The 27,304-nt window shown below is 44.0% G+C and overlaps 1 protein-coding gene across 2 annotated transcripts; it reads right to left on the minus strand.

Moving 5' to 3' along the window:
* Nucleotides 1-1,648: 1,648 nt before the first annotated feature.
* Nucleotides 1,649-25,733, minus strand: RBM5 (RNA binding motif protein 5). 2 transcript variants are annotated; one of them, XM_004018446.6, is made up of 25 exons: nt 25,622-25,733; nt 24,230-24,299; nt 22,020-22,185; nt 21,140-21,295; nt 17,369-17,438; nt 16,805-16,878; nt 14,248-14,331; nt 13,341-13,401; nt 12,782-12,847; nt 11,907-12,067; nt 11,357-11,454; nt 10,657-10,744; nt 10,417-10,494; nt 10,261-10,333; nt 9,302-9,387; nt 8,829-8,913; nt 8,532-8,623; nt 6,743-6,904; nt 6,006-6,155; nt 5,852-5,923; nt 4,887-5,066; nt 4,506-4,580; nt 3,367-3,464; nt 3,159-3,288; nt 1,649-2,291 (listed from the first exon to the last, which is right to left on the minus strand). In XM_004018446.6, the coding sequence occupies exons 2-25, from the start codon at nt 24,244-24,246 to the stop codon at nt 2,166-2,168; spliced, it is 2,448 nt and encodes an 815-aa protein (XP_004018495.1). In that variant the 5' UTR covers nt 24,247-24,299; nt 25,622-25,733; the 3' UTR covers nt 1,649-2,165. The 2 variants fall into 2 exon arrangements, with proteins under 2 accessions (XP_004018495.1, XP_060258520.1); XM_060402537.1 differs by having other exon boundaries at nt 1,649-3,288.
* Between the last annotated feature and the right edge of the window lie 1,571 nt (nt 25,734-27,304).

A 27,304-nucleotide genomic window follows, 5' to 3' on the forward strand; every position in this document is an offset into this window, starting at 1 on the left:
AGAATTCGGGTTTCACTGATTGAGAACTTTGCACTGCTCTCATAGCACCACCATCGGCCATGGCTGGGACGAACAGCAACGCTGTGGGCAGGGTAGGGCAGGGCAGGACCTGGCACACTCATTCCTGGGCTTGGGGTTGGAGCAGCCCATGAGGAGCAGTGGGGAATGCCTGGGTCCCTGGGCTTAAGCCTCAGGTTCTCAGGGGGTGAGAGTCACTTATCATTAGCAGGATCTCCCAAATACTGTCTTACATGAGATCCAAGGAAAGCATAGAAACTGGGCCATGGCTTCAGATCCAGGATGGGGGCAGCAGTCACCTGGCTAAGTTATGCTGGTGACAGGAATAGCTGTGGAACAGACTGAAAGTGGGAAAGCGGGCTGCCAGCTTCTCTGACAGGCTGATCAGAGGATGGACGCTAAATTCATGTTTATAGGAGAGCCCATGGCAGTGCAGACAGCAGATGCAGTGGTCCAGAGCAGTCTTCATGAGAGTCTTGCTGAGAGCACCAAGTAGGTTGGGATCAAGCATCCTTCCTGATGTGGGCAGTTAGTTTGAGGCTCAAGATGGCTGACAAAGGCCTGGCACTCCGGCCCGTGCTTGGCTGTAGCTTCCCCAGGGGAGCAGCTCGCACTGGCTTGGCCTTTGGTGACCGGCTTTCTCAGATCTCCTGATGCGTGTCCTCACCTGCAAGAGCTGTCCAGGCTGGCTGTTGGCAGTGTCTAATTAAGCTGCTTGTGACTGCCTCTCTGATGCTAAGAGCACCAGCTTCTGCAAAAGTTCTGGAGGTGGGGCTGGTCTCCCCACCCTTGCCCCTGGCTGACCCTGGATGCGGATGTCAGTTGGGCCTTCGTCTATGAGGTTCCCAAGCCCTAGCCCCCAAAAGCCCAAGCTTGAGCTTTCTGCATTTGCCTCCACGTCTCCCTAGCAAAGCTAGGCTCACCTTCTTCAAGGTACCCCCAAGGAAACTGGGGTCAAGGTCCATGCCCTTAAAGCTCCTCCTGTGCAATTCATCCTGATTTTATATGGGCCAGGCCCGCCTGAAGAGTATGCCCAGCCACAAAAGCCACGGAGCTCAAGATTTAACAAGTTCCCCCCTCCATGACTAAATGCCAAACACGAAGCCCAATCACTCAGTCCAGCCAGACGGGCAGCATGGGTACCCCATCGCAGCTGGTCTTGGGAACAGCCTCAGTCTCAGGCACACTTCCTGCCCTTGTCAAGCACAATCCTGCTGGCCAAAATGATAACAAGGATGGGACGCCGCCGCTGAGAATGGAAAACCTTGCAATGTCCCTGACCACCTCCTGGGCAGCTAAGATGTCTTGGAGAAGTGAAGTGCTTCAGGAGAGAAAGGGCCTCTCAGCTCCTCCACCTCAGCAGAGGGCTCCTGTATTACGGATAAAAGCAGGGAGGTTGTTCCTCACAGAGCGGTAACATGCCTACCCTCATGTCTGGACGTACAGTCTGTAGAAAGTGAAGATGCACAAGTGCTCGCACTCACTCAGGCCTAAAGGGAGTAGAAGGAAGTGGAAAAAGCGGACTCAGTTATGATGGAATGTTCACGTACTTATTTTATCACAAGGCTTGACTGGCTCCAACATGCTCTGCTTACCTGGTCACCCAAGAATAAAGAGACACACACACTCATTTTTCAAGGTATTTCTTTTGTAAAGGAGCCAGATTTGGCAACTAGACTGAAAATCTTCCAAAATTCTGTACAAATGTGTAATATACAAATATACATAAGGCTTTTGCCGAGAAAAGACAGCACAACAAATGACAGAGGCGGCTTTGGTGTCACATACCACCCTAGGGCATCTCAGTACCCCCTAGAAATGCAAGGGGCTGATGGACCACAACATAGGCTACACATGTAAAACACACACTACATTACACTATGTACACCGAAGTAGAAAAGACCCACCATCCCCTTGGTCTGCTCTCAGGCCCTCTGGCAGGAAGGCAAGCCATTCACCAGATAACCCATACAAGGGGAACTCCTTTAAGTGGGAGAACCTTGCAGAATGAACTGGTTCACCCTGAAAACCATTAACAGCACAGGGCATGCCCTTAAGGAGAAAGGTGGTCAGAGTGAATTCAGGAGACGGAGCATTCCTTGTGCTCTTTGGAGCTCTTCGTTCTCTCTCTCTCTCATCCCCGTGTTTCACTCCATCTCAGTGAACCGGGCAAACATGGCCTTCCGGACAGCATCTTTGTAGGAATCTGCACCAGACAGTCCGTATGCGCTGCCTTTGGCGCCTAGGCCAGCTCCTTTTAGCCGGACTTGAGCCTGGGGGTAATGAAACTGTAGTCAGCAGCTGGCAGGTAGGGTGTGGACTGCTCCCTCTCCCCCACGTCTAGCCCACTACCTACTGAGCTGGACCACCCCACCAGGAGACAGGAATTTTAAATGAAGACAGGGATTTCTACTTTGGAGACCTGGAGTAGGTTGAAGGACTGAGGGCATCAAATGGGTGAGGGAGAAAGGCAGACAGAAGCACGCCCTCCCCCAATTCCATGCCTGTTCAGCAAGCACTGTGCCTGCTAAAGGGCCCCAAAGCCTTGCACCAAAGCCCAGGGAAGGTCTGGTAATTTTAGGTACAGATCATGGCAGGACAGCTCAAAGTCAGCAGAACTCGCCTGCACAAATCAACAGCAAGTGTTTGTTCTAAGCTATGCTGCCAGGTCAGGGAGAGAGCAATCACTGGCAGTGCTCTTGTCTAGAAGGCCAGTGGTTGAAGGCCTCTGGTCCTGAGCTCTGACTGAATAAAGGATTTCTTATCATGGATCAAAGTCCTACTAAAGTGTAATTTGTTTTATACATAAGCAAAAATCACTTAGAAATTAAAACACAGTACCTTTCTGAAAATCCGATCTAAGCTACTGAGTCAGTGTTAAGGTTTGTTTATATTGAAGGATGTAGAAAGATAAGCTCCTTAGAAGAAGGTAGGCTTTACCCAAAGAGACCCAAAAACCAGAAAAATCAAGCTGGGTGCCACACCTGTTCCTCCCAACTGACATCTTAAAAAGAGGGTGCAATATGAGACAGCTGCAGGGAATACAATTCCCACTGGGGCCCAGGCCCTCCGGGTGCTTCAACCTCATCCCAACTCTGGGACAAGCCTGCAGGCCGCTGAAGCCCAATCCCACTGCTTACCTCAATGGGGGCTGTGATGCCTTGACACTTTCTCCCCAAACCTGAGCCTTCCCGCCAACCCATGGCCTGCAGCATCTTGTTGCCAATGTTACTGTGGTCAATGCCATCTTTGGTGGGCTGCTCGTAATTCCTGCCAGTGGCAAACACACAGTTACTCAAAACAGCCAGAGCCCCGTCTCAGAAAGCGGAAAATGTGCACAACACATACACGGTGCCAGCATCAAACTGCTTCTTGCGCTTGGGTTCTGGAGGCTCTGGGATGCCATATTTCTCCCGTCTTTCCGCAGCGCGATCCCGGTATTTCATCTACGTGGGAGAACAGCTTGATTAGAGATACTCAGACTTCAATCAATCTGTTGCAGTTGCAAGCACCCACACTTCAGACTGTCACCTCAGGTGCTTCCTTCATCTGGAGCTTGGCCTTTCAGAGTGTCTGCAAATACCACATGCCCTGTTTCCCTGGCTGCACTTCGTCATATCCCAAACGGCAGGTTTGTAGAGATGATCTGTGTGTGGAACCTGGGGCAAAACTACGTTTCCAACAGCCAGTTTTATTTAACGAGTCACCTCTTGTCAAGCTCTTCAACCAGCCTGCTGGGTGTGGGCACAGAGTGTGGGCACTGCTGGGGGTGGGCACAGCCTGCCGAGGTCCTTGAGGAAGAGGAAGGCAAGCTGCTGTTCTTCCTCAGCATTTGGACAGGGCCACCTCCAGGAAGACAGAGCCAAGAGGTGGCTTCCTGAGACCTGCTCTACATTCCCTGGGGAGCTGGCACCATAGAACAGTAGGAAAAAATAGGAATGTAAAAAGCTTTAGCTATAGATACCTCAGAACCATCTTGGGGTGAGCAACTTCAAGTCACTTGCTTAAAGGTTCATCTCTAAGCCATAGGCCTCCATTGGTACTTAAACCCCTGGGTGGCTGGCTCTCAACCTGCTTCATCAACTACCAAGTGACGGCTCATTAGGGGCGCCACTGCTTCCTTCCAAACCACCTGCAATCATTCTGTCCTGCTGTTCCCTAGGCCTCATCTGAGCTCCCCTTACTGTCCACAAAGGCTTCCTTGGCCAGGCCCAACAAGTTTACTCTGTCCTTACTAAAACCCAGTGTACTTCACCAGTGGGTCTCTGGCACCCAGGACTTGTGAGTGGTCTCGAGCACCCTCATGAAAGGACACTGCAGAGCTCCCAGGGCACACGGCTTGGGTCCAGTCTACCTGAGCCATGACGGCCAGGCGACAGATATGTAACATACCCTACCCCGTCCCTGGGACCTGGGACAAGCGCTACGAGTAAAAGCCAAGGGCAGCTACCCCAAGACACTCGAGTGGCACAATGACCCCCATTCACCTCTCTCTCCCTCAGCTCCAAGGCTTCCAGCTCCTGCTCGCTCAGTCTGGATCGTCGGTAGATATCCATGTTTTGCTGTATGAGAGATTTAACAAACATTATTAGTATCTATTGTGCTCCATCCAAGTCAAAGTCCAATTCATTATAACAGGAAAGCCAGAGTTGGGTGTACTTGGAGCTGCCATGCTCCTTTCTACTCACAATCTGCAACAGACTATACTGAGGAGCTGCCTTCTAGGAACAGACTATACTAAAGAGCTGCCTTCTAAGAGGCAATCACTTAATGCAGGTATTTACTGAACCTTCACTACCATCAGGGCACCCACAGCGTCTCGTTGCCTCCCCTCCATGTCTCAGATCAGCTCAGAGAAGCATGGCCACCTTGTGGAGGTCTGAGAGCTGCTGGTGCCTGACCAGGGCGTCTTTGTTTGGGAACTGGCGTCGGCAGAGCAGGCAGGCCATCTTTTTCCAGTCGGCCAGCTTTTCTTCTTCACTCTCAAGTCTCTCCACCAGCTCTTCTTCGTTGTCACTGTCACCACTGTAAGCAGCAACCAGACCCCTCTAGAGACAGGAGGAAGGTGGGTCATTGGAAATGTGCAACAGAGAAACAGCAATGGCTAAAGTAACACCTAATCCAAGCTGTGAGAGAATGTCCATTATCCATATGTCACACATCAGTGAGTAGAGCAGCTCGGTCTTCCGCTGCTGGGCCTGACAGCCTCCCACCACCAGCCCTCTTGGGAACCAAGAAGACTTCCTGGATGACTTTTCTCAAACTACTGACCATGTCTGAAAACCTCAAATACAACAGATCAGAGTAATGACCCACTCAGGTAAGTATCTAGCACGTAAAATACGCTTTTTTGGTCTTAATTTTCTCTTTCCAGACTGTTAAAAAACTATTTGCAAATGCAATAAAACTCAACTGAGCTCCGGAATCTGGGCTTTATTCTCTGTTCCATCTCACTTGCTCTCACACAGAGAAAACAAAGCCCTGAACATAGATTCTGTGTATATAAGCTGCTTCAAATACCCACTGACAGGGACACATCCGTTTTAAGCAGGAATGAGATTAGCCAGATGCTTAGCTCAGATGGTAAAGCATCTGCCTGCAATGCAGGAGACCCAGGTTTGATCCCCGGGTCATGAAGATCCCCTGGAGAAGGTACTGGCAACCTACTCCAGTATTCTTGCCTGGAGAATTCCACGGACAGACCATGTGGTTGCAAACAGTTGGACGTGACTGAGTGACTAACACTTTCACATTAGCCAAGATGCAGATCAAAGTGAGACACAAGGCACAGACACAGCCTTTAAACACTGGTTTAAAGCTGGTACTTCCTTACTTTGAGGGGGTTCTCCTCATCTCCATTTCGCACCAATTCGGGGATGAGCTGTTGCCTTTCTGCTAAGGCTCCCTGGGAAACACAGAACAAGTCATAAGCCTCAAGTTTTACCTAAGCTGCCCTTATGAAGTAAGGCCATCCTTGTTACTGTTACCTTCTTCTCAAAGAGAGCAAAGCCAGCATCTGCAGCAGCAGATTCTCTCCTTTCTTCTTCCCTCAAAGAATTAACAGGTTGAAAGCTGTTTTTAAAATTTTCTTTCTGCTTGTTTAAACTCTTAGCCCAGCGTTCCATGTCTTTGGCAATCTACAGTCAAACAACAATCACAGAGATTTAGGTAGAGGAACTTAGCAAACAGTCTCCTATGCCAAGACAACAAGCCATTATTGTAACAAACTGTAACAAAACCCCTTTTGCCCTTATCTTTTATGAGATACTACATATTACCAAAGTCATTAATGAATATTGTTCCAAAGTCTGTGAGTCTTTCAGGCAACTGACCGATAACAAAGACTACTACTAAAAAACTGCACAATGCTCTAGGAACTTACGGCTTCCCTGGTAGCTCACATGGTAAAGAAATCTGCCTGCAATGCAGGAGACCCAGGTTTGATCCCTGGGTGGGGAAGATCCCCTGGAGAAGGGAATGACTATCCACTCCAGTAATCTTGGCCTGAGAATTCCACAGACAGAGAAGCCTGGCAGGCTATGGTCCATGCGGTTACATGACTGAGAGACTAACTAGACTATGAGCTTAATGTAAATAAGATGTATGACCTAGTCTTTAAGAATCCAAATAAAGCTAAATGCCACAGCCCCACCCTACCCCTTGATAAAAAAAAAAAAAAAAAAGAGAGAGAAAAATTGGCCTGCTGGTTGGGTCATGATCTTACCTGCTGGGCTGTTTTGCTCTTGGGTTTCTCCTTCTTCTCCTTCCCCTCTTTTGCAGGAGGCAGGCCTGTCTGCTGGTGGGAATTAGACTCCGCAGCCAGCATGTAAGTCTCCTTCTCTCCATCCCAGTACAGATACTGCTGGGTTAAGGAATTGTAGTAATACTAAAATAAAAGACACAATTCATGCAGACTTTCTCCTGGGTCAAACCACTAACCTAAAGGAGTATTTTCACTCCTTTACATCTGCATTATTTTGTCAAAAAAATTAAACATAAAAACATAAAGCATGTTGCAGACCAGTAATATTTCCTGGGCAGAGAGGAGGTGCTATAAACCTTGGTATAGGTGAGGATGGTGAACCAGCTGGCCAAGAGGTGTGAAACTTCTTGGGTGAGTAGAATGTGGTTTCAGAGTCTCGAGTTTCCATTAATTAATCCCTGGGCCTGGAGGGTACCCAAAGAGCAATAAGCCTGACTCCTTTCCACAGACAGACCATTTACACAAACCAGGTGGCCAAAGCAAGTGGTTCAGGAGGAGCTTTTTCTCACACGTCCTCCATGACAATCAGTTAACATCTCATTGCTAGGTTCAATCATACAGAACCCTGCCTGTTCTGTTTGGACGCCTGGGCAACCAAACATGGTTGTAAAAACCAGCTTGGGAACCTGGAAGGAGGTGACAGGTGAAGGAACCTGATCTGAAGTGTGTGGGGAGAACCACAACAGAGAATGGGTGGCAGCTCTCTCTCCTCTTCTCTATTGTCCAATTGCTTACTCTACCTGCTCAACAGGGGCTCAGGAGAGGCTGCCTTCTGTATCTTTTTCAGAGGAGGCAGTGCACGTCAGACACAGGAGCCACAACTTTTATGGCCACCAAGAAGAATGGCCTGGGAAATGGCCAGACTCCACAAGAAGAGCAGTGGAAGCAACATGTACAGGCCCAGCCCGCTTGGCAAGTCCCACACAGCGTCACACCTGACTCTCAGAAACCACAAGCTCTCAATGCCAAATTCCTGTTAAAAGCACTTATTTTTACTATTCTATATATACACACAGCTTCTGGTCATAAACAGTTGCTTATTTATGGAGTGTTAATGTTGCCTTTCCTATTTAAAAAGTTCTATACACTGCCAAAAATAAAATATCACTCCACAGATCTGCTGATTTCTACTCTCAAAAATACTAAGTAAAAAAAGAGCTGTACACAAAAGGTCACATATTATTTGATTCCATTTATACAAAATGTCTAGAACAGGCAAACCCAGAGAGACAGAAAGCAGTGGTTGCTGGGGTGGGAAGGAATTAGGAAGTAACTGCTGAATATATAGGGTATAGGGTTTCTTTTCAGGTTGATGAAAATGTTCATCAACATTAGATGATGGGTGCCCAACACTGTGACTACACTAAAAAAACTACTGAACTGAACACGCTAAATGGCTGAAATGTGAATTTTCTCTCAGGTGAAAAAAATCACAATTTAAAATTTGTATATAGGTGTCTACATGAAGATTAACAGTCATTTGAAAATTTTAACGTGACAAAATAATCCATGGTAATAGGAGAAAGAACAGTGCTTGGGGCAGGGGAGGTGGGACTGACCCACAAGAGGCACCAGAGAACGTTTAGTGTGCTAGGAATGTTTTTGCTCTTATCGTGGTGCTGGTAAATGAACAAACGTATATATATGTAAACAAACATTCAAAGAACTGCAAGAACTGCACGTGTGAGTTTCATGAATTTTTCAGTAAGTACATTACACCTCAAAACGTCTGTTTTACCCCTTAAATTACCTGTGAGTTGGGGTCATAGTACAGCCCTGTTGTTGGATCATAGTAATATCCTGAAGATTCATCATACTGATACGTGGATGTGTCAGGCACTGCTGCAAAAACAAAACCCAGCACACAGTCATTCCAGGGAAAAGACTGGCTTTACTTCCAATTTTAAGCCACTGAGATGCAGAAGGTCGTCTTCTCTCATATCCCCACGTGTCCCGCTGATACCCACAAAGGGAGAGGAGCGCTTATTAAACAAAATCAACAACTAGGACCTTCCAACTGTCAACAGCCCCATGAGGTTTGGCTTACCATATTTGGTACCAGGAACTACACCAGTAGGGGAAGCGGCTGGGGCCTGTGTACTTGTGCTAGTGCTAGGCTGTGCTTCCTCAGTCTGGAAAGAACAGCAGCTTCAATATAGTTTCAACTGTAAAGCCTCTCAAGAGAACTAAATCACTGCAATCATCCAGCAGGAAGGGCCCCCTGACAGACCCACTGTAGCAATGGTCTAGGGCAATCCTTGAGCAAAACACATGCTGACAACTGTCTTCCTAAAGGTCAAGCCGAAGCATGCACAGTATAAATAGACCCTATGTGGAATCTTGCATTTAAAATACAGACACAAAATTATTTCAGTACATAATATGATTAGACAGAAAGAAGTAAAGTTGGAATGTGTATGTATCAGTCAATCCTGGCTTACACAGTGAGAAAAGGTAGTACTTGTACAGCAACAGTTTCCCCAACAATCACCAGTTCTATATCTAAGATGACAGGATTACCGGAGAGCCGGGTGGGTTGGAGGTCTGATTATACAGCTGGGGACTCTGGGATACAACAGCCGCTGAGGTCGTGGTCACCGCTGTGCCTGATGATAAACACCGGAGTTACAACAGCCAAGGCACTGAACTTTACACCAAACATCCTCACCCGGAATGCCCAATCTAGAGTCCGTCTTTGTATATGTCAGTTCTTAACCACCTAATTCCCAGTAAGTACTCTTTAACCTATGATATTCTCATTTATATAATCCTACTAGAATGTGATACACAAAGTCAGACATTCTGTATGATGGCTAAGAAGGGGAAAAAGGTTTCCACATCTGCTCTGGGGTTGAAAATAGACTTAATTGTCACACCTTTGTAACACTGGAACAAAAACTAGAGCAATAGCTTTTAAGAGTGACCCTTCTAATTGATGTCTGGACAAGAAACTGCTCAACTGAACTTACATGGGCACCCACAATTGCGAACAGCACAGAGAGGGAAAATACTGAATTCAATTCAAGAATGAACACTCATGATGGCATAGTCTCTAAGAGCTTTGTATCAGCTCCTGATATGCACAAGTGTTAGTCGCTCAGTCCTGTCCGACTTTTGTGACACCATGGACTCGAGACCACCAGGCTCCTCTGTCCGTGGAATTCTCCAGGCAAGAATGCTGGAGTTGAGAAGCCATTCCCTTCTCCAGGGAATCTTCCTGATGCAGGGATCAAATCCATGTCTTCTGCATTGCAGGTGGCTTCTTACCATCTGAGCCACCAGGGAAGCCCACTGCACAAGCAATGCCAATATCGCCCCAGAAGCTTAGGTACATGGTGACATCCCTGAAAGTGCCCAATCCCCCGTTTTACAGGGAAATGGCTCTCCTAGATTTATTTGGATCTAATGAGAACATCTAGCTCTATGTCCTCAACTGTATTTGCTTAAACAGGAGATAAAAAGAATATGAAATCTATTACCTGATGCAGATGATGCATCGGATTCTAATCCTCCAGCTTGTTGCTGATAAAACTGTTGGTAATCCTGTGAGTACTGAAGAAGAGTCCACCATTAAAGCTGCCATTCTTGGACATACTCTGGAGACCAGAAGTCAGATAATGGTCCAGTCTACCCACCTGAGCATACTGGGCATAGCCATCTTGGCCTGGCTGCAGGTAACTGTAGTCCACACTGCCTCCTTCACCACTCTGAGACTACAATGTCAAAAGAAGAGGAAACACAGACAGACTTAGTGCACACTGAGGTCTTCAAATGTCCTTGCAGAGCTTCTAAGGCAAGCACAATCACAGAGCTGACTTCTATGAATCTGGGCACCACCACCACACTACCTGGAGCAAAAAGATCCTTCCCTTTACCTGGGTGGATGACCACTGAGCAGCAGCAATGGCTGTACTAGCCACGGAGAAGGCGCTGACCCTGTTACCATCTGGTAGGACCAAGTCTCTGAAACCACAAAAATCCAACCATGTGACTTTATACCACTATGCTTCCCTATCACTTAACCCCACGCTACCCAGAAAACAGTAATCCACTCCAGACTTTACAGGAAGGTCTCCAATGCCAGCAACACCACATTTCAGAGTGAGGAAGGGTTTCCAAAGGCAAAGCCCTTAGTGGGCATGTGTCCCTGTAGTATAGCTGCTTTCTTTTGTACTCTTCTATTTAATAAGGTGTCTACTTGATGGGCAATGATACTAGAAATGGGAAATTTACATCACTAGAATGAAGCTCTACATACATGAAGCTGTATTAGCATGCTGTTGTGGAAGGAAAGAATTATTTCCAGATGGGTTTGCACCATTCTGAAGCAGTTTGCATAGCACATATTCTCAACCCATCTACCAAGTCTGTTTTGTCCTGCTCTCAAGCTTTCTGGCAATTGGTATTGAGGATAGGAGGGAATAAGTGCTAAGAAGACAAGTGCATCCTTCCCAGCCAATTAGGAAGGATTCCATCGCAGTACAGAGAACATGGGCTTCGAGTGCAGTTAGCAGCGCATTCTCGGACAAGCATGCAGATGCAGCGGTTTGAAGTAAGGGCAATGAAGCCACTCACTTTCTGGCACTTTTTGCAAAATCAACCCCAATAGTTTTGCCATCAATTTTCAAAGGAGGATGGAGACTCTGTAGTATCTGCAGCAGCTGAGAAGCATCCTGCAGGAGAATGTGAAGAAAAACAATTTTGTGATTTTTGTCATGCAACTGAAAATATCTACCACCTATCCTAGTCAAAGAAATTAAAAAAAAAAAAAAGGCAATTCATTATTATCTGTGGATATGAAATCGTGAGAAATTTTAAAAAGCCCTCTTTCAAGGTATCTAGTATTATTAAAGGAGCCAGTGCTAGGTCAATCTAAAAGCATGAAAAAAGACTAAATTGTGGCTCAGACTTCAGTTCAGCCAGTTATCTACAGGTATACCAATGGTATTTTCACCACTTACTAAAGCCATCGGCCTATAATTTAGCACTGCAATAACTATCATTACTTAAGTCTTGAACTTTGGGCTCCAAGAACATTAGACGTAGGTAGCATCACAACTGGATGAACTACATTTGCCTCTTATCTCAGTTTCTTTTAAAAGGAAAGATTCAATGAACATCTCACCATTGCAGAAGACAGCTGCACAAACGCGAAGCCTCTGTTCTGCTGGGTCTGTTTGTCTTTTATGAGGCGAATGTTATTGACAGCTAAGGACGCGTAGGGAGACAGTGCTGTCATGATGGAATCCACCACAGTGTGTGGAGCTATGTTTCGAAGTATGATTGCTGCAGGTGAACGAGACAAATGACAGAGACATGCATTTCTACCACCAATGCCTTTCAAAGCAGATTCAAGTACAAACAAACCCATTTTGGGAGGTTTCCAGTATATCTGACCCTTGAATGCAGGGGGATGAGGGGGTGCTGACCCCACTCCCGCCACGCAATAGAACATCTGTGTATAACTTTACAGCCAGCCCTCTCTACTGGTAGTTCCACATCCCCAGACTCAGCCAGTAATTAGTGTAGTACTGTGTGTGCTTGGTCGCTTCAGTAGTATCTAACTCTCTGCAGCCCCATGGACTGTAGCCCACCAGGCTCCTCAGTCCATGGGGATTCTCCAGGCAAGAATACTGCAGTGGGTTACCATGCCCTCCTCCAGCGGACCTTCCCAACCCAAGGACTGAACCCAGGGCTCCCACACTGCAGGTGGATTCTTTATTGTTTGAGCCACCAGGGAAGCCCAGTGTAGTACTGTAGCATTCATTAAAAAAAAGAAAGAAAATCAGCATAGATGCACATGGTTCAAACCCATTGTTGTTTAAGGGTCAACTGCATATATCTTTCACTTTGACATTGAAAAGAAATCCAAAAATCAGTCTTTAACGAGACAATCTGAAGCCACTGACTGCTCCTCATTAAAAAAGAGCAGGAGAACAAAAAACATCCAACGGAGATCAGTTTCCAACATAACAGCCAAAAGACTGCATTTGCACTTACTATCACAATAGTAATCAACAGACTGAACTGATTCTGTGGTTCCAGGGGGCACTTCCTGTTCAGAGTCTACAAGAAAGGAAAGAAAAGAGGAAGAATCAGTAATTGAAGACAAACAACAAACCAACATAAATACATTCAAATACCAAAGTTTTAAGTAAACGTAGCTGTTATTTTTTCTTTTTTAACCATTTGTGGCTACAGTAAAACCTCATTAATTTTGACATGAATTTTAAATGTGGAATGCAAAAACTAGGCCACTGGAGGACTTCAGAGGACTTCATCTCTGTAAAGTAAGGCAGATACAGAATGCAAAGTAGGAAAGCTGACTTAATTTTGAAAAATAAAAGAACTCTTTGTATTCTTGCACTCAACAGCAGGATCTACTAAATCTAAGGAAGGAGGTTTAAAGAAAATAACTACATAACCTAAGGTAGAAGGTTTGAGGAAAATATATACGTTATTGCTTAAATACCCCAGGCTGTACTTTTCCTTAGGTTCATAGACAACCCAATTAGTCAAGTTTCGATACATATTCGCAAACAGCCAAATCTGGGCTTACCAAACTTGTCTGCTCCACATCGGAAGCATTTTAGTCTTTTCCTGAAATTGTTAAGGCAGCACTGGAAAATAAAAAGTTTTATCTGTTATTCTATCTCATGGTAGGCCAGGTTTACTAGTAACAATGTGGGTTAGAGCAAGAGGGTCACAGGCAAGTCCCAGTGAGGAGCAATAAAAGCAGAAGGTAATCCTACGCATTGAAGACAAAGGAGCATTAACCTAAAAATTTCACTATATGAATGACCCCTAGAAAAATACATTCTGATGTATTTTGAAGTAGATTTCCATTTTTCTCAAGCTGGGGAAAAGTTTCAGTTCACCCCCAAACCTTGCAGCAAGCCACTGGCAAAGTTCTCCCTTATGTCAGAAAAGCACTATATACTATGTATCACTCTATATACACAAATACAATGTGAATGAAATTCTGTCTAGAGCCCTGCTGGACATGTGACACCAAGTACTCTCAAAATGCCAATAGCAACACCTACTTTGTGACTTTGGTGACACTTGCCCACTTAGGGTTTTGCCCATGGATACCATTTCTTACTCGTAACAGACCTTATATAACTCCCTTATATAACGCGAGCAGGGCCACAAAGGGTTTCATTAACAAAGAGACTGCCAAAAGATGAGAGCGCTAGAATTAAGAAACCATAAAGTAAAACAAACTTAAAATCTTAATTGAAACACTGGGCTTAGAATCTGGTTCTTAAAATCTCTCATGTTTGAGGGAGTCTGTCCTCTAATACCTACTCAGGAGGACCCAAGAAAGTCACAAAGTATGAAAATCACCTCCTGATAAAAGCTGGTAATCATGTATTTTACTAATTTTCTTGTTTGGATAGTCAAACAAATAGAAAACAAAAAACTCCAAGAGTTTGGTTTGTCTGGGAAGAACACGTGCTTACCTTGTTACAAAGCCAATCTTCAAACTTAGGTCTGGGATTGCTATAATGCATTGCAATATGCTTTCCTTGAATCACCAGCTTTTTCTGTAAAAAAAAAAGAAGTAATTAGTTATTCCCATTGTGAGGAACATGTGTCCATTTTCCCAGGGCAGAGCACACTTCGGAAAAATCAGTGCTCTGGAATTAAATGGACAACATACGGGGAGGACCAACCACCGCCACCTATACTCTGCCCATCCAATCCTTCAGATAGGCAGTAAGAGAATGGGATGCGGAGTAAAGGTAAACGGAGTCAGGGAGTGCTGAGGAAGCTGACACACGCTATAAACGCTGACATGCACCAGGCCGTGTCTCCAGCAGAGACAGAAGTCCTAACATTCAGCATTGACAGGCTGCCTGAGAGTTGACAATCTAGTTCAAAGAGCAGAAGACACAACTCTCCCAGTTCTGAGGTTGTCTCCTACATTAGCCCTTAGCATGGTGTCCTTGGGCTTCGCTTCACTGTTCCCCCAGTCCCACATCCTTATGCAAAGTGAAAGCCTTTACATTTCCCCTTCACCCAAATTCCTGCTTCAGGATGTGTCCTTTGGGGACAATGAGAGGGAAACCCATTTTTAAAGGGAAGCTGGTGACAATTTTCTCAGGAGACACTAGTCTGAATGCCATCGATTCTAAAAACAGCTAAATGAGGTTTCTTCCTGCCAAGTGCAACCACGTGATGTCCTGAGTGACAGATGTGTTTTTCACTGAAATAAGATGGTACTCTCTTCAAGATGAGTAACCAGGAGGCCAATGAAGTTTCTTCAGGGGGTTAGGAAAAGTGTCTAAGTGTTCATATACCACCTCATCCTTCTAGTCAACTGTGTGACTACAAGGGATTTTATTTTCAAAGGTGAAAATTCCGAGCTGAAACAGTTTACCAAGAGCACACCCAGCATCTGCCCCCAAAGAGCCTTCATTTTAACAGGAACACCTTTTGTTTTTTTTTCTGGGGGGAGGGAAAGGGAGCGGGGTGTTCTGACACCGTCAGAAGGGATTTAAGTAGGAGGTTAGATATCCAAACTTTTTAAAGGAGTCTAACCCCTCCAAACATACATACTGTTGAGTAATTTGGTTCTTGCAAATCCTGGAAGAGTTAAGACATGCTGTGAATGTTGTCTCTGCAATATCTAAAGGCAAGACTGCATGTCTGGCCAAGAGGGAAAGAGCTGAAGGTCATCCACTCACTGTGTTGTATAGAAGCAAAAATAAAGAAGCTGGGAGATAAGTCAACAGATCATCCCACTAAGAGGGATGTGCTGGTTTGGGGCGATTCCAAACTACCACTGAGTCCCTAATCCTACTGGCCTTTCATTTCTGGAGTGAATTTGAACTGTAATGAAATAGTTACACATTAACACAGCTTTGTATACATTAAAATTGTGCCGCTTTTAAGTGTCTTTCAGGTTTCAATTTCCCAGGAGTTTTAAACTCCCAAGTCATTTTGATACATCCACTATATTAATAAGATGCTTTAAAAAGATGCTGTCATGTAAAAGCAAGCAGGTTCACATGAAGCTTGTGTATGTCCTGAATTTTACTAGGATGGTGTCCATGGTATGAAATGAATTAAGATCTACCATTATAAGATCAGGTTGTCACCTCTGGGTTAAGGATGTGAGAGGCTTAAAAATCTAACAAGTCAATCAAAATGATATCCTCATTAGTGAGTCTCACTATTAATATTAAGATTCCAAAGAATATAACTCTTATTTATGAGTGACAAATCATAAAATACTACAGAGAAGCAACATAATGAGTTAAGCAAACTTCCCAGAATGCACTTGGTTAAGGCATTCAATACTGTGCTTTGGAGTTCTGGCAAAAAATGTTACTTATGTGCCAAGCACCGAACATTATCTTGATGAACTGTAGAATGATTCAGTTAATGCCACATCAAAGAAATCATCAAAGATTTGCTTTGAACAGACTGTAAGAGGCATTCTCAGGGAGATTAGGATGTTAATGCCACTCTAACTAGATTAGACAGCAGCAGGACACCAGCTCTTAGGCTAATCTCATCAGACTTACTGTTCATAAATTCTACTAGATCTTTAAATAGTTCTTGAAGACCCATATGAGCAGTTATGCCTCTAGGAGGCTTGAGGTCTCCAACTTGAAATACTTACTTACAAAATTCCTACAGCAGACTTCGATTATATTCTCTTCATTGTCAAATTGAGAGCTGGATAATCTAAGATGACTCTCAAAGGACATAATAAACAGGAATATAATCAGGGGAGGAAAGGGGGAATATTCAAGATGTTCTGACAACTACCAGACAAATATTCAGTGGTTAACAAGGCCATGTCAGGTAGCCATGTTTAAAGGCAGAGCAAATTCTGCAGTGTAATGTGTGGTACTGTGTTTATTCCAGTAACATCAATTTTAATATATACAAAGCCTTTTTTTTTTTAAAGTCACTCCTTTGGAACAAACCACTCCTTCAACCTTTTTTTTTAAATTGTACAGACTTGTTCCATTTTCATGAATATCTAGACTTGGTGAGTGAAGCAACCTGATTGGCTTCCATCCAGCTGGTAGCATCTTGCAAGTGATAAAACTCCACGAAGGCGAAACCACGGCTTACACCTAGAGACAGCATTCAGATATAGACGGGATACTCGTGTTAGTCAGTTCCTTTATAACAGGTGAATCTCTCTCCCACTGCTTCAACACTGCGTGACAAAGCCAATTGGGAAGCAGCTTTACAAATGTGACTTGACTTGGGGATCTTCTTGATACTTTGCCATGGCAAGGAACCAAGCCGCCTGAACTAAATGCCATTCGATTTGATTCCACGCTTAAAAAGTAACCATGCAACCGATTACAAACAGTCAAACAAGGAGTTTATACATCACTACTTACCGAAGGGAAAAAAAAGCCCCTAAAAACAAAGTTTTTAAAAAGGTCCTCAGGTGCTTTCTAACATCGTTTTCAAAGAGTCACATTCCTTAGCCATGGCAAACCTTTCATTCTGAATTCATGTGCTTGAAGACTGGGGAATATCAGGATGTTCTTTAGGGACTGAGGTGGGAATGGGGAAGAGAACCAGAACAGCAGGAACTAAGCAAGCTCTCACCTGTTTTCCTTTTCATCAGCCTCACGTCCGCAGGCTGAGGGCCTTCAAAGGATTCCATCATTTCTCGAATCTGCACAGGGTTTTACACATTTACTGTTAAAGCTTTAGCCACAAACCATTCCACACTAAGGAGAGTTCAAAGACTAGGGATTACATCAACTTAAGCTTATATTACTTAAGCTTAATTGGCCAAGCTTTTAAACTTCTATCATCAAAATGCAATTAGTCTAAAAATAGAACAAAAGAAGGGATGCTTCTCATAGAAACTGATGTACTATAATAGCTCTGAAAGCCTTCTTTACCTGCTGATGGGGGACTTCCTCAAGAACAGCTACTTTATGTTGTGAGACACAGCCTTGCTTGTGGTGTGCTGACCCTCAAGCCTCCACCCGTCCCCTTAGGCTAATCTTGTCCTTTGTTCTAAAGGACCAGGGAGAAAAGAAAAAGATTTAAAAGAGGCAGATGATATATCATCATACTCTGAAGTAGAGTCTCTGAAGGAGACTAAGAAATCAATAGCCCCAAAACAAGGAACTCCCTTAAGAGAAACCTTTATTGCACAATGTCTTAAAGAAATGGTTTCCTTACATTAAAAAAAACAAACAAAAACCTTGTAATATTCTTAGGCTCCTAGTAAATCAAAGTGAACATGAATTGGGCCTTAAGAAAGACTTCTGGCTGCTAAACTTATTACCAATTTCAAATCAAACCTTCACTGCAAAAGGCAAAATACATTAAAAAAGACATCAGTCTCTCCAGCAATCATACCAGGCAGCAATACTCTCAGGAAAAACACCAGGGACAAATTTTTGAGAGACTCTTAGTGGCTTCCCCATTTCATTATTACGTGCAAAGGTTGCAGGATTATATAAAATCAGTCCTCATTATTTGGGGTAGATTTGCCTACTAATTAAAATTCATTATACTCCAAATGAATACCACTTGCGCTTTCAAGGTCATTTGCAAACATGTGCAGAATAGTAAAAAATTTGAGTTGCCTGATGGACATGTTCCTGGCAGAGTATGCTATGCTTTGTATCAGCTTTCATAGTGAAAACAGATGTCCTTCTCCTAGTCTATTTACTGGCAGGTATTTCACATTTTTGTACTTTTTGTTGGCGATTTCACTGTTTAAAATGGCTCTCCAGGTGTAGTGCTGAAGTGCTGTCTAGTGTCCAATGCTAATGAATCAAAGTATATATTAAATAAGGCACATTTAAATAGAAATATACATGAAATAAGGCTATATATCGATCTGTTTGTGAAAATGCTGTGACCAGAGGCTTACAGGAATCTAAGTTTGTATTTCCCCTAAGAGCATGAGTCAATACTCCTAGTGGCTTTGGAGATTACCACAAATAGGGAATAGAAGTGTTAACATCAAGCCAGACCCAATCACCTGACTCAAGTTCATGCTTGGCAACATAGTTACCGAAAACTTAGTTACCAGAGTAACTAAAGACTAACTATGAATATAGTGATACAGTAACACACATAGTAACAAAATTAAATAAATATAGTTACTATAGGAGTTCATATGTCAGTGAGGGGATTACAAAGGACAAATAATGATGAAAGTGATAAACTGAAGTTCATTCAAGAGAACACTATAATTTTTAAATGCTTTTAAAGGTCCCAATATGAGGAGGCGTCCCTCATAGCTCAGTTGGTAAAGAATCTGCCTGCAATGCAGGAGACCCAGGTTCAATTCCTGGGTCAAGAAGATCCTCTGGAGAAGCAAATGGCAACCCACACCAGTATTCTCGCCTGGAGAATCCCATGGACAGAGGAGCCTGGGAGCCTCCATGGGATCGTAAGAGTCAGACACAACTTGGCAACTAAACCACCACCAAAGAGCCCAATAAGCAAATTTCCCACAAATATTGCACAAATTTGGGGAATCTCAGAAAGCCTACTTGGAAAAAACCTGCCTTCTTATGGTAAGCACTTCTAGTTCCCCGAGAAGCCTGAAATAAACAAGAATTACAATCTTGTTTCATTACCAGAAGGTAGGGCCCCCAGGGTCAGCTAGGGCATGGCTCTCCCCATTGCCACCCACTTCTGAAGGCTTCAAGGGCCACAGGCTTAACAGACTCAAGGGAACAACGTGATCAACAAGTAAACTTTCCTCAACTGACTCCTGCAGGATTTCTTTTATCCCCTATTCTACATGCCTATGGCTACTGCTACCTGAGCTCAGCTCTGCCTTCCTTTTAGCCTCTACCACTCCCTGACTCTACCATTCAAACCTGCACAGCTTTTGTTACCAGGCAAAAATTTCAGCAGCTTTTTTTTATACTTAGCTAGGATTTCAAAGATTCCAGCGGTGGCCCCCAAATACGCTTTTCTCCTGCCAAACATCTCTGATTTCAGTCAAATCAAGCTAGTTAGGGCCAGCAGTGGCCCCCGAATACACTTTTCTCCTGCCAAACATCTTTGATTTCAGTCAAATCAAGCTGGTTAGGGCCAGTCCATGCCTTATCCTCAGTTCTCCCCTACCCCTCAAGAATGAGCTCAACTAACAGTTCCCTGGAGCTCTTCCTTACCCTCCACCAGTAACAAAGCTCCCTTAAGAAGCGTCAAGTTACTATTCCACAGAACTACTTTCAACAAGACCTCTTCCAACACATCCCTTTCTACTCTGCATTGCCTTCATTATCTGTTGACTTCAGCGTTTATGAGGGAGGATGCATGGTTCTGCAGTTTAACAGTACACAGTGGAACAAGTGTGTTTTGGAACACAAATAAATACCCACTATTAACTCAAACATCCCATCTCACGTTTTGTCACTTCCAGTGTTTCAAAAGACCAAGGCTGTGTGAACTCAATACAGCTCTAAAATTCATAGTCAGACAATAGATACTGGCATAATGCTATGATTTATATGGTTTATAAAATATATTTCAAAACATCACATTCATTTTACAGACATTGGCTGGGCAGCCTCCTGAATTCAAGGGTTGGGGATATACATAAGAAATTCTGCCTGGGGACGTCCCCGGTGGCCCAATGGTTAAGAATCCACCTTCCAATTCAGGGGACGTGGGTTCGATCCCTGGCCTGGGAACTAAGATCCCATATGCTGCAAAGCAGCTAAGCCCGCGTCCACAACTAGACAGGTTAAGACTCTGTGCTTCCAACCCAGGGGGCACAGGCTCCATCCCTGGTTGGGGAACTAAGATCCCAAATGCCCACAAAGCACAGCAAAAAAAGGGGGGGGCATGGGGGCATATTGGTAGAACAATGAACATGTTCAAAGTCGCCTGCAGCAGAAGCCAGGTGGTGGATGGGGCTGGAAGGAATGGTGAAGGCCAGAGATACCAATGGAAACCAGGCAGTGCCCAGTACACCAAAGCCATAGTTGGCCAGTCTGAGAAGGGGGAAGCCAGGCTTGTCAAAAGGCTTTCCAGAGGTTTCAAATGGATAATACAATTTCCAACAAATCAAAGGATGCTGAATCATTAAAATGTTCTTATGGATATAATCTCAGTGAATAAGTGACCAATTCAACAAAAGTGTACTGACTACCTTCTAGGAGTTATTATTGAAAGAATAAAAACTGTTCCCTGTGGTTCTGAAAACTGTATATTGATTCAAAGTCTAAATACAAAGATTATCTATGAGCTAAGTTGACAGAACGTCACCCTAATTATAGAAAGGTACTTCACTAGATATTAGTTTGAGCTAAAAAGAACACAAGAAAATAACGGTAGAAGCTCAGAGTCTGTTGCGCCTACTGATGGCTCATTACAACAGTTGGTCCCCCTTACATCGCTCTCCGTGATGGTGATGGGAAGGCCGCGAAGCATGATGGTCTTGCTCTCCCTCTCGTCACTGATGTCATGCCTATAGTCATGTTCACCATAGTCACCATCAGAATGGTAGCCATCTTCGGATCGGTCACTGTTCCTTCTTTCACGTTCTCTCTGATTTACAATGAACAAAATTGTAATTCAAATCACACTGGGCTTTTTATACCCTTTGATCCACTCCCTCCACTCCTAATAATTCATCTTTAGGAATAGAGATAATACACAAACTCCACGATGATGTTCACCATAGCGTCTTCTAAAATAGCAAAAAACAAAAACCCCCAAACCTGGCAACAATCATTTAACTTCAGGAAGAATGGTTTAACAACTCACCAAACAGTATGTCAACACACAAACAGTATTACTTATTAAAATAAGATGATTCTATGCATAAAAAAGAAAAAAAAAGTGCCAAATTATATGGGTAGCACATTACTTCTAAACAAAGTTGATGCATATGGAAAGAAATGTGAAAAAAAGCTACGCTACAATATTAAACTACAATTGTCAGAAACTATCTGAGGCCAAGGGATGGTATATAATTATGCCCCAATTGCCTAATCTTTAAAATGGGTACAGTAACTACATTACATGGTTGTAGTGAGATTTGAATGAGTTCATCTTAGCCATGTGCTCAAGAGTGCCTGGTGAGCCCTATGTAAACCCTGGCCAAGAATTCTGACTACACGTCTCCGTCTGTCTTTGAGAATTATAGCTGACTAAACAGATTTCAGAATACTAAAGTGTTTGAATCAAACACTCCTCCTGAGAGATTCTCACACTTGGTATACTTATTTCATAATTCTAACAACTCCATAAATAGTTGCTGGTCACTCACCTCTGGACTGTCATAGTCTCGGTAGTCGTCATATCTATCACCCCTCCGATCATCACTAGATCTTTTGTAATCTGAGTCCCTCCGCCTGCTTCTGGATTCACGCTCATCACGGTCATCCCTGTCTATGATGGAACCGTATCTTCCACTGCGCTCCGTTCTACTCACTCTGCCAGGGAAGAAAATTTTCCTTTATTCTTAAATAAATCACATTTTGTCCTTGTAGAAAACATGGTTGAAAAAAATTTCAATCCACATTTTGGTTTATAAGGTATCCAAATAGTTCAATGCATCCCTTAAAATTTATCACCAAATAACAACTTACAATTGAGACAGGTTGTCTGTCCATGTTTATCCTGCATTTCCCCAAGCCTGTGATCTACACATCACTCCTTTCATCCCTGATTTCAGATCTTACTGATCAATTTAAATAGGAAGAATGCAATTACAGTTGTTCCTGTCAGGCACTGTTTCCAGGACCCAATGCAGATACCAAAATCCATGGATGCTCAAGTTGCACAGTAAGCCCTCTGGTATATCCAGTCCTGCATCTACAGATTCAACCAACCACAGATCATGTAGTACTGTATTTATTGAAGAAAATCTGCCTGTAAGTGGACCTGCACAATTCAAATCTGTGTTGTTTAAGGGTCAATGTATTCTCATTTCATTCAGTTTCAAAAGAAAACATTTCCTGACTCATCCACTCTGAAGGGTATTCTCACTACTGAGAAATGGACCACTAAACTGGATGAGTTAGTTTTTCTTTTTTTCCCTGTTAGGCAGTTAACCAAGTTCAATTGTTATAATAAATAGCATCATCAGAGAACATTATTTCCTATAACATCTGATTTATTTTTGATTACTAGGCAGCACTGGGCTTCATAGGAAAATCTAATAACAAAAGGCTTAAACTCATTGGACCACAGATACAAAAAGTTCTTTTTTAAAAAATTAATTTATTTTAATTGGAGACTAATTACTTTACAATATTGTATTGGCTTTGCCATACATTGACATGAATCAGCCATGTGTACATGTGTTCCCCATCCTGAACCCCCTTCCCACCTCCCTCCCCATCCCATCCCTCAGGGTCATCCCAGTGCACCAGCCCTGAGCACCCTGTCTCATGCATCGAACCTGGACTGGCGATCTGTTCCACGTATGATAATATACACGTTTCAATGCTGTTCTCTCAAATCATCCCACCCTCACCTTCTCCCACAGAGTCCAAAACACTGTTCTATACATCTGTGTCTCTTTACAAACAGTTCTTGGATAAATTGTTTACCAGATTCATAAAACTCTGTGTAAGGACAAAATAAAGGGAAGGCCTTTTAGGGCATCATTTAGAGTATACAAATTTAATAAAAAGAAGTGAATGATAACAAATAGTCCAGGGCAGTTTTACAACGTAAAGTATGTGAATGAGAGACCTTAAAACGGTAAATGTTTATTTGGAACCAAACAATGACATCATGTAACATGAACATTTCCCGAGTCCCAATGGGCCATCAGTTTGATCTATCACTGGGACTGGATTCAATATTAAGGAGGCAGCTGGCTGAATAAGCAGAAGTTGTGTGTTTAAATCAAATGGTTTGAGTGGGAGACTCCACAGATGACACAGGAGCCAAATGCTCCATCTTAATTCTCTGTTAATTCTTCAGCAGTTTTTCTTTCTTCTTTTTTAATGTAACTCATGGTCCAAAGCTTCTCAGCTCTATAATCTGGATCATCTTGTCATGGAGGGGATAATAATGAGAACTGGCCTTCACTGACTGCCTTCTACAGCCAGGTACTGTGCAAAGTGACAGGACAATTTCCTACTTTCTGCCAGAGGCTGTTAATCACACCAGGAACCTTCATGATCTCCTACTCCACCAAGTCCTTCTTGCTGAATTCTTTCTTACCCTTCAGGCTTCACCTTAAGAGAATACTTTTCCAGGAAGCTTTCCTGGCTATTCCCAAGAAAACACAGGTTCCTAACTGTTCTAACAGGCCCCTCAACTTCTTTTACCACAGGACAGTTCACACAGTATTTTCACTATCTCATTAAACCATGTGCTTATACGAGCAAGTATCATGAAAGTGCTCACAGAATGCATGACACAAAACACAGACTCAAATATTAGTATGGTAAACAATTTCCAACAAATAGCTCAGTCCCCATTGAAATGTTGAGATCAAAGGCATGTACTGTAATAACTTACCGTTTGTCTGAACCCATTGTTCTAATGAAGATCTAGGACACTGCTCCAAAAGGTTCAAATTTGCTTTTTTCTAGAAGACAAGAGAGATCCGTTGCTGCAAATCTGGGAGATCACCAAAGTCCTGTTTCATAGCTGGGACACCACTGAGACTGGAATTTCTTCAAACCATTAACAGTGATGATCTAAGGTTGAGGGGTGGGGACCGACTGTCAACATTAAAATCAAACGATGGTTTTGGTTAACAATAAGCATAGCAGGAAGGCGAGCCGAGTTAAAAATATTAGATTCCATATTCAAACACAAACCCATAAAAGGACGCAAGCAGAAGATGCCTTCCCTGCTCCCACTGTAGGATTACAAAGCAAAAAGGGCACAGCTGCAATCAGCTTCCTGTGTTCTGAATCAAAGCAACTCCAATGGGGTAGTTGGGCCTTAAAACATTAACCAAAGTGTCTTTATTAATTCAAGAAGCAAAACAAAATTCAAAAATTACTCATGAAAAATTTAAAACCTTTCAGAAAGCCGATGCTGGGCTAACTGAAAATCGACTCCGTTTAACTGAACGGCAGATCCAAGGCTATATCAAGCAAGAGTAAACCTCCGTACGACTTAATTCCCAGGTAACAATAATCACCACAGGTCCCTGAGGCAGCCAACCTGGCCCCGCTGCGCACTGACGATGGTAAAACATCACACAGCTAGACGGCCTTCGATGCTTGCGAGGTCTGACAAACTAGTTACAGCCGTCCCTGGCGCCTGTTCTAGGCAGGCGCTGAACGAACATGTGAATTAATACAGGGAACAGAACCATCAGGGAGGAACAAGGGCCTGGGCAGAATCCCTGCTGCAGCCCCTCAACGCCTGGGCACTGCCCAGACCCACCTCCGTGGGGAGTCGCGGGTGAGATGGCGGCGCCACAGACTGCGCGACCGACTCAGGCGTCCAGGCTTTCTCTTCCTGCTTGCACTTAGGCCTCCCGACCCCCAAGAGGTTCCCAGCCCCAGATCACCCTTCACCGAACAGCTTTCCGGAGAGAGTTGATTCAGGCGAACCTGCGGAGCTATGGCGGCTAGACTGTCAGGGCGCCCCTGAGAAGTATCTGAGGGACAGACGACGACTCCTTGCTCAACTTGGCCTGGGAGTTGGAGACACGTCCCGGGTGGGGCACACTCACAGCTCCAAGAGAAGAGGGCCTCGGGCTGGCCGGGAGAACGCTCTCTGAAAGCTGACAGCGCTGGTGGCGAGGAGGGGCGCGGCCCTCCAATGCCTCGGGTAGCCCTTCGAGATCCCGCTAGGGCTGAACGGCCGCAGCTTGCGGCTGACAGGGAGGCTCTACAGGGCCTGCCACAGCAGAAAGAACCGCCAGTCATTACGGGCGGCCGCCGCACTTACCCCCAGGAAGGACGGAAGTAGCAGCAGTAGCAGTTTATGCCAAGGAATTCCAACAGGGTACGGCCGCTTCACAAAATGGCGCCTCCGCCGACGGCCGTCTCCTACCCACAGTACCTCGCGCCTATCCCCTTCCCCCACCACACGTTGCCTAAGGAGGCGGCCAATCCGCGAAAGTGTCTGGCTGCACGAGGGCTGCTGGGAACTGTGGTCGCTAGGGCAGCACGTCACTTAACTACAGCCTGTGTCAATTTCCTACGTATTTCCCTTTCTTCAAAGCCTCGGCCTTGTCTGCCTTTTCCAGATCCGGATTAGATCTCTTATCTTTATTAAGCATAGCAATTATTTGCCTTTGCTACATGGGCCTTAGTACAGTTTGTTTTTACCGACGCGATGTAAACCATCACATTTAATCTTACTTTAGAAGGAACGAAGGTTGATCACCTTTTGCATTATTGAATGCTAGATTTTATTATTAGGCTGCATGCTTCACAAATATCTATTTCCATCTTCATAACCTTTTGGGATGACTATTAAACCCATTTTGCAAGTAAGAAAATTGACGTTTTTGGTAATGAAGAGGTTTCTTGAAGGCAGTCTTCAGAATATTATCTTATTGGTAATCTTTAGTCTAAGGCAAGGACACGGGAAAGTTACTTTCCAGGGTTAATAGAACAGTTGAAGGGCACCATCAACTCAATAGACACGACTCTGAGCAGGACATAGTGAAGGCCCGGGAGGCCTGGCATGCTGCAGTCCAGACGACTGAGCAACTGAACAACAATTTCATAGTTACTAATTGGCTGTCTGTGTATGCTGTGTTCAGTCACGTTCAGTCAACCCCAAGGACTGTAGCCTGCTAGGCTCCTCTGTCCATGGGATTTTCCAGACAATACTGGGGTAGGTTGCCATCTCTTCCTTCAGGGTAACTTCCAGACCCAGGGATCAAACCCATGCCTACCTGTGTCTCCTGCATTGCAGGTGGATTCTTTACCGCTGAGCCACTGGGAAGACATCTCAAAATTAACACGCCTGGGAGTCATCCATGACTTTTTTTCCCTTGCACTCAATCTGCCAGCAAATTTCTGTTGGCTCTACCTTTAAAGAGCTGCCTCAAATGCTGGTCTCCTAGTCAAAACCATTATCACTGTCCTTGTTTTAGAAACAGTAGGTCACACTAAAAGGTCACACTATGGGTTCCACACTATAGTGGCAGAACTGGGATTTGAATTAGTAAATTGGTTTGAGTCCATGCCTTCATCCACTAGAATGTAAACTCCAGAAGGGTGAGGACTTCTGTTTAGTTTTATATCCCCCAGTGCCTCTGCTGCTGCCAGGCACACGGTATACACTGATAAATATTCGTTGAGTGAACAAATGAATCCACTACCAAAATTAAAAGTGCAACATTTGCAGCAGAAGCAGCAGAGATGCTTCAGCAATTCGAGAGATATTTGGACTCTGACTCATCAGTCAAATGGTGGTATACCTATGTATCCAATTGACATAACTTGCCCACTGGCATTCTTTATAGATACAGTTTAAGGGAACTGACTTTTAAGGTCACATATACAAATTGAAAAACTAGACCATAACAATGCAGAGGAAGATATTAATTATGGAAAACCAAACTTATACTCTTCTCTTTTTGGGTAAGAAGAAATCTTTCAAGAATAAGTAGAAGGA

This window comes from Ovis aries, chromosome 19, assembly GCF_016772045.2.
Source record: "Ovis aries strain OAR_USU_Benz2616 breed Rambouillet chromosome 19, ARS-UI_Ramb_v3.0, whole genome shotgun sequence".
NCBI classification, from domain to species: domain Eukaryota; kingdom Metazoa; phylum Chordata; class Mammalia; order Artiodactyla; family Bovidae; genus Ovis; species Ovis aries.

Bases quoted from the DNA above. Each gene is read 5' to 3' on its own strand.
- RBM5 (XM_060402537.1), bottom strand. The intron at 12,068-12,781 runs GTAAGTGCAAAT...GTTCACCTGCAG, and splicing joins TGTTGATTACTATTGTGATA to CAATCATACTTCGAAACATA. The intron at 8,914-9,301 runs GTAATCCTGTCA...TGTTCTTTCCAG, and splicing joins CCAACCCACCCGGCTCTCCG to ACTGAGGAAGCACAGCCTAG.